Source organism: Musca autumnalis, unplaced genomic scaffold (assembly GCF_047663935.1).
Source record: "Musca autumnalis isolate F117 unplaced genomic scaffold, ASM4766393v1 scaffold_3, whole genome shotgun sequence".
NCBI classification, from domain to species: domain Eukaryota; kingdom Metazoa; phylum Arthropoda; class Insecta; order Diptera; family Muscidae; genus Musca; species Musca autumnalis.
In genome coordinates, this window is record NW_027411866.1 from 232,474,980 (window position 1) to 232,494,133 (window position 19,154).

General features: G+C 34.2%; 1 protein-coding gene across 15 annotated transcripts in view; it reads left to right on the plus strand.

Moving 5' to 3' along the window:
• Positions 1-19,154, plus strand: part of LOC141399113 (uncharacterized) — a 275,035-nt gene that overhangs the window by 224,911 nt on the left and 30,970 nt on the right. For all 15 annotated transcript variants that reach the window (XM_073977244.1, XM_073977239.1, XM_073977232.1 and 12 more), the window contains exons 3-4: positions 1,558-1,758; positions 17,351-18,067. In XM_073977244.1, coding sequence (XP_073833345.1) covers positions 1,558-1,758; positions 17,351-18,067 — 918 coding nt within the window. The remainder of the gene's footprint in view (positions 1-1,557; positions 1,759-17,350; positions 18,068-19,154) is intronic.

Sequence of the window (19,154 nt, forward strand, 5' to 3'; positions counted from 1 at the left end):
ATTTAAGCAAAATGAAGGAAGTATTCCAATAGATTTTTCCAAAATTTTATACTACTGAATGAATATGAAAAAATATTGTTTCAAAGAAAAAATTATTTTTTTAACCAAAATATGTGTTTATTTTGGCTGTGACGTCGAAACTATAATACCAATCTGTATGATTTTAGTCTCATTTGATTCGCCGTGAAGTTTTGCTTCCATACGAATTTTTTCGTAATTTTACAGCGGGTAAATGGAATTTTATTTTGAAAAAAGTTGACTTACATTCAATAATATATCAATTTATTATACATTTCGCGAGTACTGAGTAACATTTAACAAATATTATGCAATCTACTAACTCAAGCCACTTCCATATAACTTTTAGTAGCAATTGCTCGCGGTAAAATAATTAGTTTTTATAAAAATTGTTTCATTAAAACGAAAATAAAACCGCCATAACTTTTGTCCGCATCAACAAAAAAAACTGGCTCGCGAGCGGATTCGTGCTGGGAATTCTTTTCTTAACCTATGTACAAAAATCTTTGATGTAGCGCGAAAAAAAATTAACATTTTTTTTTGAAATGGAATATGAAATATTTGACAACATTTGTGATATACATCATTAAAAATATATAAAAAGTCCACAGTTAATTATTTTTGCCACAGTTATTAAAATTTTTGGCCAAGAGACCAAATTACATATAGGGCGACGGTAGAATTTTTTTCGAGAATAAGTTCATACTTCCTGTGAAATTGACCCAAAAACTCAAAAAATATTATGTTTGCTTCTTTCTTTCGGTCCAGAGGGTATATTTCAGTCGGCAAAGCTGACGGATATTTTTTACTTGTTTTCTTGCTATTTACTAATTTAGGTCAGTATGATTCTCAATGTTTCATGTGAACTTACAATTTGCTCTATTTACATTTGTTTATATCCTCTGTAAGTTTTATCTGTTTATGTGTCTGTACTTTGTGCATAACATTTTACGGTTAAGAGAAAACAAACTAAGTAAATCCACATAATTTTTCTCGTTAGCTGTGAATAAGCATACCATGCATTTGCTGTACTTTGCTGTTGTACTTTTATTTACGTAATACATATGTACACATATCAGTATGTTGGATCTTATATTGCTGGACATTAATGTTACTACCGGTGTAACATAAATGTAATTTTTCCAATAAATTCATAATGTTCAGTTGTATTATCATGCCGTCCAGACACTATTTGCTTCTTATGTAGGAATGAATATACATATGCTGAAAGTGCCCACATTTTCAGATCATAAATATTTAACACAGGGTGGATTATGGTAATGTTGCAAAGTGTATGTTTACTTTTCTTTAATAGAAACTTTGATAGGAGGAAGCTTTAACCAAACTCAAAGTAGACAAAATTCAAGTACTTTAATGAAAATATTTGTTAAACAAAAATGTGTTATTTAAATTCCTTTGTAAAATTATGGTGTGGAAAATTCAACTTCCTCATGTTCCTTAAATTTAACATTCATGCACACAATTTAAATACCAATTTTTATTTATAAAAACACTTTATTTCCTTTTTTGCCATTGCAGCTGCATCTGTGGCCGTCTCATCCTGGACCCTCGTCGCCATATCCTGTGAACGCTACTATGCCATTTGTCATCCATTACGTTCGAGAACATGGCAGACCATAAATCATGCCTATAAAATAATTGGTTGTATATGGATTGGCAGTATCCTCTGTATGGCACCAATTGCAATATTCAGCCAATTAATACCGACCAGCCGGCAGGGTAAGTAGAAATGGACAAATTTCATGGCGACATTGCAAGTCATTTGGTTGTTGTTGTCGCTGTTGTTGTTATCTGTTTGTGTTAACGCAAAGCTTTTAATTTTGATTAATGTTTGTTTAAAGCCAAACGGCTTCATGTTATTGCACCGAAAAGTAAAACCAACAAAATTGATATTAATTTACTTTGAAAGCCAATCAATGGAAAAAAGTGCTGCTGAAATCGGCTTGTTAGTTTTGACATTTTATAAATGAACTTCTTGTGCAAATGAAATGGGGGAAAAGGAAAAAAGAAATATTATTGAAAATAAATTAAATGTGCGCGTTGCATTTGAAGAAAGAGTGACATTCAACAAAATTGCAAAAACTATGACACATTTTGGTTTCAATATCTTTGTTAATTTATAAATGACGAATATTTATCAAAGCCGTTCAAAAATAACTAAAAGATGGAGTCGTTTATAACCTGCGTTTTGACCATAGACCACAAAAAATTTAAGATTCAAGTTTACATTTTGGTATGATCCACATACAAATATATGGACGATATAAACGATTTTTAAGTTTCTGAACACATTTGGGTAAGCAGATGATGAAGAAGTTTACTGTTGGACGTCAGAAACAAATAGGTGCTGATGTTGAGAGTGGCCTCGTGTTTATCCAAAACGAAATGAAGTTGAAATATCCAAAAAGAAACATCATAAGCCTTGAAGATCTCTAGCCACGACAATATCCGAAAAGTTACCAATAAAATAATGACATCGATCTATCACCAAGCTGCCAAATTAACATTGGGTGAAGTCCAAAAATTAGAAAGTATGAATATCAGGAAACTTTAGAACTGCGGGATCTCAAAAATGCAGCGTCAAACAAAAAATAAATAAATAATAATAACCCCGCATGTGGCATTCCCCTCACAAGGATTGACGGGCCTAACGATCCCGCGGACCCCAATTGAATCCTGTGAGCATCTGTTTCGGATCGAGCAGCTCTCGGGTCAGCGACTGTTCCCAGTGTTAGGGCGGCTGAATAACATACGTCTTTCGGGTAGGTAGACGTCAACAAAGATACCCAAACCCCCCAAAAAACAATTATGGAGTCACAAAACAACGTTAAACAACACAAACACAAGAAATCAACAACACAGTCAAATGAACAATGGACAACCACTTCCTCAAGTCCACCTGTAACACCCTGAGGGACTTTTCTCAACCGGTTTACAAAATGGTTAGTTAAGAATTCATTATTCTACAACTAACTATAAATTGGTTGAAAAGTCATCTATACATCAACCAGATTGAAAACTAAAAAAAATAGAGAACTGACTATCTCTGCATTACTTTTCAACTAGTTATTAACCAGTTGGAAAATAGCCGGTTACAAAGCAATTTTTCTGCAACCAACTATAAATTAGTTGAAAAGTCATCTGAGATCAACCAGTTGAAAACGTTGAGAGTTCAATACACTCATACCTCTTTATACGGCATAGATACGTTCCCAAAATGTCGGTCATACAAATCCATATTAACAGTAAGAGATCGGTTCCGTTTTATTGTAAAAATAAGGTATCCTTGATTAAATAATTTTTCCACACCTCTTTCATTGAAGATTTGTCATCACTTTTGTTTATAACTTTCTGTAAAGTTCTTCGTAAGTAATATGCTTTAAAATTTGCAATGACTCCTTGATCCATAGGTTGAATAAGAGAAACGAATATTTCGGATTCGGATTTCGGAAGTTAGCAGGATGTCCTGGAGCATTCTCCATTAGGAGTAATGCCTTGTGACTTAAATTTTTTTCTGCAAATAGGCTTTCACTTCTGGACAAAAATTATTTTTGAACCAATCCCCAAATAACATGTAACTGCTTTTTGTCCAATCCTTTAAAAGCTCTGGGGTTTTCGGACATATAAAACAACAATGGTTTAAGTTTGAAGTCTCCAGAAGCATTACCACAGAGCAACGATGTGAGTCTTTCCTTGGACACCTTGTAACCAGATGCAGATTTTTCATCTCTTGAAATAAAAGTTCGTTCCGGAATTCGCTTCCAGTACAACACTGTCTCGTCAACATTAAAAACCAGTTCGGGACAATATCCTCCATTACGTATAATCTCTTTCAAAACGTTTGGATAATTTTTTGGTGAGTGTATGTATGCTTTTTTTTTTGTTTACAATTCATAGCAAAACGGTAAATTAACGATTTCTTCTGGCCGTATAACGAGACACAAAGCGCCGTAAAGCGAAGGTGTTCCATAATTTAAACAGGCCGTTATAGTGAAATGCCGAAAAAAGAGGGGCCGTTTTAAGAGGTATGAGTGTATTGTGTTTTCGACGCAAATAATTCTCATATACTCTTTCGTAATGATTTCGATATAAATGCAACATACAATTATATAAGCTAGTTTTGAAAGACTCGACATACCAACAGAGGAACAACAAGGGAACATAACTGAGAAACAACTGGTGTCAAACTAAAAAGTCAAAGATAAAAACTCAAAAGTCCAAAAAAGCTAAAGAGAGAATTAAAAGAAATAAAAAATACTCTTTTTCGCTCTCTTTAAAACAAAAACAACATTTTTAAACTGACTATAAAAAGTCAAAAAATAATTGGATATAAATTAGTTAAAAATAGTTGGTTTATAACTAGTTAAAAGTAATGCAGAGATGGACAATTGTTCATTGCCTAGCTCATCCCCATGATAAAATAGTTAGTTGGCTTAATGGAAAATAATCGAAAATAACCACATGTGGTTATTTTTAAACTACTTATAAACTGTTTGTAAACGAATTTATTTCCCAGCTGATACGCGCTTCCTCTGTCTCACACGAACAGACGACCGCTGTTACAGGGCTGCCGCGACGCAAAATTAAACGGACACAAGACATGAACGCGTCAGTCCTAAGGGCTTATTTTAAAGCCATTCGCGATGGAAACTTTACAGGTTATAGGCAGCAAATGCATGATATTTTCCTATCGGAGTACCCACAACTATCTCATCTCACGCAACAAAACTTAGCGGATAGGCAAGCCGCAATTATTATAAACAATCTCATTCCAACTACCCTACAAGAGCAAATACAGCAAAGCATGGCGCTCGAGGGACAAGAAAACATCATAACACAAACAGAACAGCAAATCACAAGTATAAACCCACCACAATCCCCACACAATATAACAGGTCCCTTAGAAACAATCGAAGAAAATGTATCTGCAACTGAAGGAATAACCTCCGAACCAACAGCAAGTGAACCAATCAGTAACATAACCACAAAACCAATATAACTTTTCAATAAAGCAAAAATGAAGTTTGCTGATACCAATTACGAATATATATCGTTCATCCCGAAACCAAAACCAACTAAAACCCTACATAAAGTTACATCAATAATAAACAATCTAATCCAACCACAAGATATACCACACGAAATAAACTACAACCTTCTAAACGATTTAATCTACCGTAGTGCTCACACCATCTCAAGTCTAACAAAAGATAAACCAACCAACACCCAGAACAGAGAACACTCAACAGAATCAACCGGAAATAGAACCAAAAATCGAATATCCAAACGAAAATATCCTCAGGTACCTCAGTGGCAGATAAGATTACAAAAGAAAATGGACGAGTACCGGCGGTATAAAGGCATCATTACGAGCTACATAAAAGGAAGGACAGGAAGAAGATGTAAGAATAAAATTAATAATTTTAAACGAAAACGCAGAAATCATGCCCAATTTGAACCACAAAATAATTCTCTAGAACAAATTCGGGACACTATAAAGCAAAAAACTTGCAAAATACACAAATAGACTGAGAACATACATGAAAAGTCACCAAAGAACAACACAAAATAAACAATTTCAAACAAATCAGAAACGATTTTTCAACTCTCTAGACGGACTACCAGTAACTAACAACCGAAACTTTTACCATTTACAAAATAAACCCAGTAAAAAAAGAATGTATACGCCAACTAATGAAAAACTGGAAAACCAGCCTCCATATATGCAATGGAAGTGAAATCATAACGTCAAATGAAATCAAAATATTAAGAGGTACATACTAGGGCGACTCCCTAAGCCCACTCCTATTCTGTATATCACTGAACCCACTCTCCACACTCCTTAAGCAAACATTACAAAGGGGAAATATAATTCAGGAGATGTTTTCAGTACGTCTGAAGGAGAACAAATAATCCCGCTTCTAAGAAATGAACACTATAAATACTTAGGTATCAAACAAAACGTAACAAAAGATCACAAAGCCCCCAAAAACACGATAAAGAAAGAGTTCACAAACCGGCTAGACAAAATCTGCAAAACCAAACATAATGCCAAGAACGTGGTAAAAGCAATAAACACATACACCATACCACTACTAACATACACGTTCGGTACTATATCCTGGTCTGACCTGGACAGAACAGTCAGGAAAACCCTAACAAAATTTAAGCACCACCACCCCAAAGCTTGTATGGAAAGGTTAACAACACCAAGAAAACTGGGAGGCAGGGGACTACTGCACATCCAGTCCTTATACAATAAGCAAATCCAAAGCCTTATTAACTACTTTCATGCGAAGGCAGCGACATTAACACTTTAGATTGCCATTGTAAGCGCGCATGATAATCTTACACCTTTAAATCTTAAAAGCAACATCCCTACAAGCATAATACGTGCACCATCAACAATAGAGAGTTGGAAATCCAAACTACTTCATGGTAAATACCCAAACCAATTATAACAGTTTGTTGTATTGTCTGTATCAAAAGACAATACAATAAACTGGCTAAAATACAGCAATATATTCTCCAAAACAGATGGATTCATGATAGCCATACAAGATGGTGTAATACCCACTAACAATTATCGAAAATACATTCTGCATGACAGCAACATAACAGACGACAAGTGCAGAAGATGCGGAGAAGCCCAGGAAGCAACAGCACACCTACTAAACAGTTGTAAATCATTAATACATAGCCATTACACAAGAAGACACAACATCATGGAGAAAATAATATCTCAAATGACGTTCGTACGTGAATCAAAAACTCGACCAATTTACAATTGGATCTCTCTTACGCATTGGATCTCCCTTACGCATAATTTGATATGTATATTGACCATGTAGCCCAGACAGCATCAGAGTAATCCACTGCCAAAGGCAAAAATTAAGTGCGATATTTTTTCGAAAAACCCTATTTTTGAAGTACAGTATTTACAATATCCGTCTTATTGTGCTGGGACCCCAAGATATTTTAGTTTTTTGATGGTCCGGATCATATAAATCATAAATCGTGAAAATCCATCCACTATAACGGCGAAAACAGGCCCTGCAAAAACCGAAAAATGTGCGTAAAATGTTTTTGGAAATATCGCGGATATAGTCACGTTTTCTGTGGATCGTTTCCTTTTGAATGAAGAAACTGACACATCACTCGCGTTTTTGCGAAAACGGCGGTTTAAAAAATTTAGTGAAATGAGAGCTGTATCCGATTTATCCCAAAAATAGTGTATGATGCTACATCCACGGTTATTGATGGATTTTATCGAAATAGGTTTAGATCGATGTATTTGCACAAAATTGCGCACAAAAAGTGTATGCACTTTGTGCAAATTATAAGCGTTATACAGTTTTTTGCACACTAAACTGTAGACGGTGTTACATCTTAGCGGCCAGAGTTAATCCTGGCAAATGTGTACAAATTAAAAGAGAAGAATTCGGTGTATTGGTAAACCACATGCGCATCAAGCTATTTTGAAGATTTCGCGATTCATACGCATTTCAAAATGAACATTACCCGATATAGTTTTATTTCAAGATTATACCCCATTTAAAGGAACCCAAAATAAATTTGAACTTGATCTTCCGTTAGATGTTAACGTGTATTCAAGAAGTGAATATATTGAAAAAACGTGATTTTTGCGTGAAATTTTACTAAAATGGAAGAATAACTCCGACCAATTTTTACTAAATTTTCTTCAACTCACTCACAAAATAAATTTTAATAAATATTTTCTTTTACAAAAATTTTATAAATTTCCTCAATATATTTTTTTGTTGTATAGTTTTCATTTTCATTTGAATTTTCGCGATGTTTAGATTACGTACATATTTTTATATATTTTTCAATTTTTTAGCGAAAAGTGTATATGCACAAATTGCGACATTTTATGTTTTAGTTTTATCAATATTTGAAAGTTCTAAAAAATGTTTTTTTTTTTTTTTTTTTGGACAATCAGTACAAATTGTCAACGATTATTATTATTATTGGTTATTATTATTATTATTGGTTTAGTAAGTAAATACATACATTTCCGAAAGTAAATACATTTCGGTGTTAATTTTGTGACCGTAATTAACGACAAAAAGCTTTTTATGTGGTTGCTACATGTTTTATCATATTTCAATGCCGCGACTTCTATTATATAAAACTCAAATGACGTTCGTACGTGAATAAAAAATTCGACGAATTTACAACTGTTTTGTTTTGCGATTGTTCTAAATGTTTATATTTATCCAAGGAAAATTTTGACATATTTTAGTTTTTTAGATATCGCGAAAAATCAGCTAAAATTTGCAAAAATATGTTTTGAAGAAGATCAATTGCTTCCTCACATTTCGTTGGAGGCGTTTGTTGTCGACTTATTTATTTCCTTTTTTTTAATTTTTAGCGAAAACGTAAGCGACACTTTATGATTTAGTTTTATCAATATTTAAAAGTAAAATATTAAAAGAAATAAAGAATAAAATATTTAAAAGAAATTAAAAAGATCCAAATTGTTAACGATTTTTAGTGGTTTCGAGTGATGCATTTTTTTGGTTCAATATTTGGGAAAGAAAATACTTTCCGGTGTTCATTTTCTAACCGTAAGTAACGACAAAATGTCTTTTATGCGGTTGTGTTCATATTCCAGTACCACGAGTCTGAAAATTCGAAATTACCGCAATCAACGGTATATAGATGATCATGTACACTCACAGTGCTGGAGGCTGAACTCCAAATCTACCGCTATCATGCGGTGTCGTTCTAAACGTGGAGCTTCGAGGAACATTTTCGGCAAGAAATGTTTGTACCTTGACCGAAGACAAAGATAAAAATTGCACACATTCTTATGGTACAATGTGCCTAACACCAACAAAATATCGAAAATATGGAGGTATTGTTTTACGGACGCTATGTGCCTATACCAACAATTTTCTACAACATATTGGTGTACATCTAATATCCGAACCTTCAAAATACCGAAAATATGGTATTGTTCTATGGAGTCTATTTTAAAACAACGACCGATAAAATCATCTTCATCATCACCTCTTCTTCTTCATCTGCCAATATGTATTCGGACCCAGCAAAATGTTTGTAGCCAAAGAAGTAGTTAAATCATGAGTGCAAGTGATTCCGGACTACATCTTTTTATGTGAAAGAAGTCATGATTTTTACAAGGGCATGGTGCAGTGAGGATACTGTCTAATTTACTTCTTAAGCACACATTTTGCATTAGTTCTTTGTAGTGAATAAATCACAACAACATATGATTCAACTACTTCTTTGGCTACAAACAAAGATGTAGTTCGAAATCACTTTTATTATTTTTAGTATACAAATTATTTTTTATGGATGCAAACATATTGCTGTTATTAGAATTAACAAGAAACAAATTATGTTCTTTGTCTTTTTAAGTTTTTTTTGCAAAATTTTGAAATTTTTAAAATGTGAAAATTTTATGAAATGGATTCAAATCGGACATTGTCAAAATGTGAAGAACGGACTGCATTTTTCATGACTCTGCGTGGACTGCTTCAAAAAAAGCTATTCAATCACTACTTCACAAGGAACAACTTCAAATAAATTTTGCTGGGGATGTTCCCGATTATTCAATTTCAATTTAGTGTGACTATAATTAACTTACCTAATTGTTAAAATTATTTAAATGCATTTTTATTCACTTATCTAAAGCCTTCGGTTTCTGACGGCTTTCAAAAAACTTCGTTCCTCTTGCAGACCCGTCCAAAGTCTTAGGAACTGTATAGTTTTCATTAAAAAACTCCATCAACAATGTTGAGAGCTTTGTCTACTTTTCTACAGACGGGCAGACTGAGGGACATCGAATTGGCATTTTACGCAGATTAAAAATATGTGAACTAGGGTCAAACATTTTTTGTATATTTTGCAAATATCGAAAATAACACATAGCGGTGTAAAAAAGTAGTTGTTTCTTTCATTTCGCCATTACGGCAAAAAGTCGTTCTTAAAAAAGCTATACTTTATTGAGTATAAGTCTTTTAATCTATTTGACGCACCAAACTTGCAATATATGCTCGAGTGCAATAAATTTTGGAATTTGTTACGGAATTGTGCCAACAAATAAATGTGCCAAAATATATCGAAACCGGTCCAAATTTGGATGTAGTCCCATACAAAAATTTTGGCTGATTTAAGGTATCTGATGCACCAACACGATATTAATGTCCAATTTCAATGAAGTTTTTAAGTGTGAAGGAATTGGGACTATATATTAATTATATTGAAATTGGTCGAGATTTGTAAATTGTGTGCAGAATTTGGACAAAAAAAATGTTTTTGTTTTGTTAAAAAGTATCATATGAGTACAGATAGGGAATAATAATAAAATATTGAACCTCTGATTCATTATTTAAGGAAGTGTCTTTGAAGTCAGTAGAAGTCATCATTATAGTATGCGTGTTGGAGAAAATCAAGGCTAAAATTGATAAATATCATATATCTGAGAGACTTCTTAGGTGGGATGGGCGAAGGGGAAACAGTTACCTATATTTACTTAAGACATGTCCTTATCCTCATTATTATTATTGGATTAAAAATTGTCAATGCAAGTGGGAGTTACCGTAATAGTAATTTAAGGTGTCACAAAAGCTTGATATATGCCTTAGGAAAAACGTTCTCAATCTTAACGTTATTCCTAATTTAATTCTTTTTTTAATGGGGACATTTATGGTGACGATATGACATTTGCAAATGCCACCCACTTAGGTGTAGTTATAGTAGGAAAGGATTTAGCAGAAGTCTTACTACCTGCACCATATAAAAATACCATAACATAAGCTCAATACATGGCACTGAATGTGTAGAGAAAGCCTTCATATCTGCTATATTTATGCATTAAAGTATTTTAAAGAACAATTTCAATATAAATATAGCATTCCATTATATTTTATCTTGGTCGGGGTAGCGAAGCGCACCGGGTTCAGCTAGTACATTAATATAATCAAAGCACTGCAAATCAATGAAAGTACCACATATTACTATAAATATCATCCAAAACCAGTGATAGATACAGAAAATTACACCATATATTGGGATCGATCTATCCTGGTAAATAACCCTCCCGAAGTAACGATCCCGAATAGACTATATAAGGTAATAACACTGTACAACACAAAAAATTATTAAAAGATAATTCGGCCAGATTATGAAAGAGGACCGAAAAAAGAGGCACGTGCATCGGCGTTTTGAAAGTTTACGTCGGGAAGTAACCTAAATAGGCGTGGCAAGTTCCGCCCATTTCTACAGATTTTGAAATATTCGACATCAGATTCCTTGGAATCCTTGCATTTTAGGTATAAAGTTTCTTTGGCAATATTACTGACAACAATGCGGGGTATCTTTTTATGAGAAAAAATGAACCCTCATGCGAGTCACTAAACGGTTCTTTTTGGTCCATTTTTTCAAAAACGTTTAAAAACTTCTTTAAAATGTTATCCTATCAGATCAAAATATTCTACAAAATTATTTGTCATTACCTTTTACTATGGGTCCCTGAATACACCAAAATTCTAAATTGCACCTAAACGCCAGGAATCTGTCAAAAGTAAAATCATGGTTTAGGGTTAATGTTGTACTTTATCTGAGTGTATTAAGTGTTGTCCCACAAAACTTCATTCTAGATAGAAGACGTCAAAGACAAAAATATTCTCCATCAAATTTCGCCGAATAAATTAAATATGTATTTACAATATATATCAAGAAAATATATACATCAAATTTGCCAACAAAACACCCAAATATGTTTAGAATAAATTTGTTTTGATCTTCTTTCGAGTTGATGCATGAAAGTAACATGAAATTTAGTTTTAGACCAAGGAGTTGAAATATTCTACACAAAATTTCACTGTGAGTCCTAGAACAAACATGGTATCTAAATAAAATACTTTGTTAAGAAAATGACGTTTCAAAATTAGATACCTATTATAAGTAGAAACTATTTGTTAAACTTATAGACTCCTAATTAAAATTTATTCCATACTGAGCCAAAATCTCCTAAAATACTTCACTTTTTGGAGATTGTGTCAAAAGAAGAAATATTCCAAATCAAATTTCATTATGAGTCTCTGAACAAAAGAAATTTGTAGCTATAATATTTAACATCTCCAGAAGCTTTCGCTTTTTATATATGATTTAGGACCATATTCTACCGTTTTTATTTACATTTTTGTTATCTGCGGTCACAAAATATATTTTATTGATGTTTTTTCACTTTCCTGGGAAGTTTCCTGCACTTCTTCGTTTGTATATTCGCTTTTCATCAGTGGACTGTATGTTTTACTTAATTCCAATTTAGATTTCTCCAATAACTTTTGTTCTAGCACAGCTATTTGTTCAGCTTTTCGTTCTTCCTCCAAAGTCCTTTCGATTACCTCATTAACTATTATAGCTCTTGCCTCATGATTCATAGGTTTAAGTACTTCAGGCTTCTGCAGGCATTCCGCATTATTTGCTAGTTGCCCGGCCAAGCATTTATTTTCCAAAGGCTGCGATTTAACTTCTACTTCCCCAACCATGGGATAAACATAATGTTCATTTATATTTGTCACCGACGTTGATTCTTCCTTTAGTCGCTCAGTCAATTGCTCCTCTTTCAAACGTTGCTCTGACTGAACTTCTTGTTCAACTTCGAGTTCTTTTTCTTCTTCGATGACCTTGTTTTCTTCGCCAATTCCATAATTTACAAGTGGACTGTCCATTAAGAAATTCCCTCTGAGGTGAGGGCTTGCCGGGGCCAACAAAACTTTCTTGGATGATGTCACAATACAATCTAACTCCATCATTGTCATGTTGTAGATATGCTCAACCCGATTCTTCTTGAAAAACAAATCTGTTAAATGCTCAATTTCAGTCACCTTTGGAAATAAGTAATTTAGCTCCATATATATTTCCTTTAATTTCCAATTTATTTGACACATAGTGCAATTGTCTAGCAAGTGTCAGCTTTCCGAAAAAACTTTTCAAGATTCGTCTTTTTTCCTTCTACGGGTTCAGCAAACACCCAAGTTTTAGAGATATTGAAGTAGGGGTAGTCGAATCTAAGGGAACGCGCTAAAATTTTATAAATTTTCTCCATTAGAGGGTCGCAAACTTCTTTTGCCTTTTCCATATTCGATTTAAAATATTCAGTACTAATCTTGTTCTCGAACTGGTTAAGTATATCCATATCTTCTGTAATGTCCAACCAATCTTCAAGATGGGTTATTTTATAGTCGGACAATCTTTTCAATAAATGAGAACATGTTGCGATGAGCTCCTCGGCTTTTCGAGCAAATCGCCAACTTTGTTCTTCCAACTCCAGTTCCTGGAGCCTCTTCTCAAAATCGTCAATGCTAAAATCCAGTTTTGAGACCATTTTAATATATATTTATACCTTCAGGGTATGTACACTTTCATACGGGTATAAAAGTATGTTTGGACGAAATGTGTTTCAGACAATTTGGAGTTGATTTAGCCATGTCCGTCCGTCTGTCTGTCTGGCTGGCTGGAGCGCATGATAACTCTCGAACGGATCAACCGTTTCGATCCAAAATTTGGCTTTCGTAATATTTTGTCCAAACTTAGTTTAAGTTCGAAGATGCGTTATATCGGTCCACTCCTTTCGGTACCTCCCCCACAAAAGTTCGAAAATGTTCGTGTTTTACGTGTTTGTGTTTACGATAACTCTTGAAGGGAGTAACCGATTTCGTCCATACTTTGCACTTCGTGAGATTTCTACCAGATTTAGATGAGGTTCCAATATGGACTCAAGCGGCCCACTCCTTCGGGTACCTCCCACACAAAATTTCGGAAAAGTTTAGGGCCAGCTCTCGAATCGCTTTGATTTTTGTTGTAGCAACTTGTTTTTAACGCCCCCTCCATACGACGGTATAAGTTTCATCAGGGGCAAGTCCATACTTCCTGAGAAAATAGCCTAAAAGTTGCAAAAAAGCCGTGCGTAGTGGTTGGAGCGCAAGTTAACTCTCTAACGGATCTGCCGATTCGGTCTTAAATTTGGCCTTCATAATATTTTGTACAAACTTAGTTAAGTTCGAAGATAAGCCATATCGGTCCACTCCTTCAGGTACCTCCCCCACAAAAATGTTCGGAAAAATTTTACGTACGATTTCTCTTGATGAGAGTGACAGATTTGGTCCACACATCCTAATATATCTACCAGGTATAGGTCAGGTTCGAATATAGACTTTATCTGTCCACTCTGTCAAGTACCTCCCACACACATTTTTGAATAAATTCACTTTAAGACCTGCTCTCGGATCACTTTGATTTTTGTTGAAGCAACTTGCATTCGCTGCCTCTATTACGACAGTAAAAGTTTTTCAAGGGCAAGTCCATACTTCTTGAGAAAAAGCCCGAAAGTTGTAAAAACCCCCTATGTGGAAGGAGTGGACCTTCCGATACCTACCCCGCAAAAGTTCGAAAATATTCGCTAAAATGGTACTCTAAATATTGTCGAAACTCAGTTTAAAAAAAGACCTACCTATCGATATCCCCGCAATTTTTTGCGTTTATTCCTATCCGTATTGTTTTGAAAACCCCCTTAATACGTAAGTTTTTTGAAAAAAGTATTTCAATCCACACTAGCTGAGTGTATATCTCTGTCGGCAATGTCGACCGATGCTTTTTTACTTGTTTTATGAACAAAAAACTCGCATGCCGACGGTGATAGTGGAACACACAACCTTAGGATTAGTAGTCGAACATATAAGTTCCCTGCCACTGAACTTATAACTTCCTAAAGATTAATATTAGTAGTTATTACACCCTACAACACAATGTGGAAAGGGTATAGGAAGTTTGTTTTTCGAAAACTTCATGTAACGCCGCGAAATATTCGTCGATTTTGAGTGTGTGTCCGTCCGTCCATTAAAAATTGTACGTACGCTACAGACTGCAATTATGGACCAATCTACACGAAATGTTGTATGGAGGTCGGGTTCAGACCAGAATAGACCCCTGTAGTATTTTGATAATTCAGGGTAGTGTAACCTTAATCACGCTAGAGGTCGCAGTTATAGTTCAATACTGACAAATGTATGCACGAGGCAATAGTTTTGGTAAAGGATACTGCCAATAATTGTTGATAATGATCGGATAGTATTTAGCGTGTAAAATTGACCATAAATGTGTGGGAAAAATATGCAAACTAAATTTTTAATCAGTAATAATAATATAATAACAATAAATAATATAATAATATATATAATAATATTAAAAACAATGCAAAAATCTCAAATTTTAAAAACCAACTAAAATTATTCCTTTTAGATAACATCGAAATGCTTCTAATGTGATTAAGTAATTTCCTGATATTATAATTTTCACATTTACTCTATTATGTTATAAATTTGTTTCTAAATCTAAGACAATTTAAAACAGTTTGCCCCAATAATGTCCATGAGGCGCTGGGGCATCTATATAATGAAATGTAAAGAATCTTATTGAAATAAAAACAAATAATTATAAAAAAAAAATTTAAATTCTGGGGGCATATTGGGCCAACTTACGAAAACTAAATTTGAAAACCAACTCTTGACCTCTCACTTGATGCAAAATTTCGCAACCATGATAGAAAGGTATTAAAATCATGATAGAGGAACTCCAATTCCAATATTATGTACGGGGTTTTGAAGTTTTTATTAGAAGTAATGTGGTAACTCGAAATATTGATCTCTTTAATTGATCGAATCGGATAAAGTCGCCAAAAGGTATTTCCAAATACGCTTGGTATTTGTTTCTAGTGTCCACGGGAAGTGGTGTAGGGTATCACAGAGAAGGGCCCGTCCGTCTATAGCACTCTTTTATTTGTTTTTGTTTACATAACTTTGTAATGGGTTACATAATGGCTAAATGATTCCAATTTTTGCTGGGAAAGATTCCAGAATTCATTCGAGTAGACTATTTTGGTTTGTCAGTCCAAAAAAACCCAAAACAGTTAAACAGGAATATTCCTTTGTCACCTATTAAACTATTATGTCTTCAAAATTAGGGATCTGTTTTTGGGTCCACAGTAATAGACTGAGGGTCCCTTTTAGATGTGTTGTTGAGATGCCTTGAGTTCTATATTATTTTGATATGTTCAGTATAAAAAATCGCTGGTATAAGAAGGTGGGGGGTTTGGCGAGAAAAATCAAATTAAGAATAATGTTGCCCGACCAACTTTGGGGCTTTTCTTAACTGTGTAAAATTTTTTAGGCTAGAATTCAAGAATGCAACATCAACCCTTACACACTGGAAATCGAATTTTACGCTGCCCAACCCTTTCGTTTGTAAACGATTTTTTTAGTTGGATATTAGATACTTCCTTATTTCTATGATGACCATTTCTTCCCCCATTAATTGTTTATAAAATAAGGGAAAATTGAATTAAGATTACCATATCAACATCTACAGCTGGAAAAGGATATCCTTTGTCTTTATGTTCGTGTAATCTGTTATGTGGATCAAAGATAAATTAAATTTGATTGGGCAAAATTTTACGTTCTTGTCCTTTTTTTGCTTGAGCATAAATTTAAAACTCAATTATTTATTTAGGATATAAAGTTACAACTGACCCATGTGCAACTTCAAAAAGAGTTTATTTTCAATTATATTGGGTTGATGGCCAACAAAATGGTTATTTGATATTTAAATGGCATACATATATTGCTGAAAGGAAGCATTTGAGTAGAAGCAAATGTGGGAAATGCGAATACATGGAAACTTTGTTAGCTTTAAATATTTGCATTGATTCAGTTGAATTGAATGGGAAGAAAACACAATGTATTCCAAAGAAGAAGGACAAAATGATTTGATTTGGGGAACAAACATTTGATGCACGATTTTTTTTTTTTTAATTTAGGATCATCTTCAGTTTCATTTTTAAATGCTCCCTAAAAGGTATTTTTTCTAAAAGGTGCTGTGTATTTTTTCCAATATCATGGGTCTATTTCTTGCTCTTTCGGAGAAAAATATTTTGTTAAATATTTCCTTGAAGGTTTTAAATTTCTTTCATAACTAAGTTCTTTTTAATTTATCTCAAAGGCATTTATGAGTTTCATTGAAGTGGCATCAAAAGCGATTTCATACCAGGAAAACGTTATTAACAATCATTCCAAGAACGCTGGCTGGCTTTTATTGAAATAATCAATGTCATTAGACAGGACCATAAGAGAAACCTCATAGGATGCCAAAATGTCAATTTTCTTTCATTATGAGGGGGACATCATTATGTGAAAATTTTTAATTTAACAAATTTATTAAAAAAGCACAAACATTTATGCTCTCTTTCTTTTTCTTTAAACAGGCCTTCGTAAGTGTCGCGAACAATGGCCACAGCATGCGGTCGGCTATGAGCGTTCCTATAACATTTTCTTGGATTTGGTGCTGCTCGTCTTGCCACTGGGCATATTGTGTATTGCCTACATACTCATAACACGCACATTATATTTGGGCATTAAAGACGAAAAGGCTCTCATCTTTGGCAGTAAAAATAATAATGTGGTCAATGTGTCTACGGCGGGCGTTGTTGTTAGCAACACCCACACAACACCAATGGCCCCCGATGGTAAAATTTATACACAAGTAACGACATCAATGTCGGCGACGGCAAATACAAAGCCAACAAATATCTTCAAATTGAACTTTTCACTACGTTATCCGACACGTAAAGGAGGCGGATCATTGTTGCGTGGTGGCAGCATTAGCACCAACAAATCTAATGATTCTACCACAAATAATGGCCGAGAAATTAGGTTTCCTAACAACAGCAACTCTGATCGTTGTAAATATTTGACATCGAAATCTGTGGATAGTAGTACACAAATTACTAACACCAGCACCACCACCAACACCCCGTCGGTAAAAGAGGCTGTAAGCCATAATACCGGCAAAACTCGTCCGGAACCAGAAGTTATTTGTATGAAAATAAATGAATCCAATAACGAATTACCACAACACCAACAACAACAGCTGCAACAATCGAAGGCCTCGTCATCATCATCGATTCAACAACATTGCTATGGTAAGTTACATAAGTATATACTAACATACATACTTCGTTGGATTGTGGTTTATTGGCTGTGAAGGATGTTGTAAATTAAGACTATATGAAGAACAGATAACTAATGATAACGGTTTTCATATATCATACGTTTGATTTATTATTTGTATTTATTCGAACAGAAGAAAATTGAATTTGCTTTAATACTCTCCACCATGATATGGAGGTTATATTAAGTTTGTTATTCCCTTGTAATGCATTAAAATAGCAAGTGAGGCAAGGCTATAGTCGGGTCGGGGCAGACTATGTGATGCCCTACATCACTACCCCTGTGCATAAGCTTTTGACTGGTAAAATTCAAAATATTAAAAATGGGATAGGTTAGCGCCTTTGCTCTGAATGTCTTCAATAATCTCCATTAATACAGGTCAATTTTGTTGAAACCCATTAAAGTGCATCGTCAGTACAACTCAAATAAAACAAGTGAGCAAAGGCTATAGCCGGGACGGGACCGACCATGTGATACCCTACACGACTACCCCTGTGCATAAGCGTTTCACCGATAAACATTTCTTTTACACGGTGCTCTTGAAACAATTTTAAATGGAAGGTGCTTACACCTTGGAAGTTTTTGCGGATTCTGAAACTACAATGTTCATAGATGAGAAAAATCAAAAAACAAAACAATCGCCGGAGCGCTTTTTAAATAAAACGCGATTTAAGTTGACATTTTTAGGGGTTGTTTAGGTTTTCACGATTTTGCTTAGAAACCGCAAGTCCTATCAAAATGGGACTAAAGAAAATGTTGTAGCCATGAAAATTCTCTACAAGATTGACATTTATGGTATTCTCGTCGGTTTTACCGTTTTTGAGATATAGAAGTTCAAATTGGGACAATTCAAATTCAATTCAATTCTGTATCGCCCCCTTATAACAAAATGTCATGACTGCAAATTCCCAACTTAAACTTATATATCTAAAAAAAATGGTACAACTTAGGATAAGTTACTTAAGCCAGTAGATTGTAGAGAATTTTCACAGCTTTAAGATTTTCTCAGGTCCCACATCGATAAGACTTACCGGTTTCAAGCAAAATCGGGAAACCCTA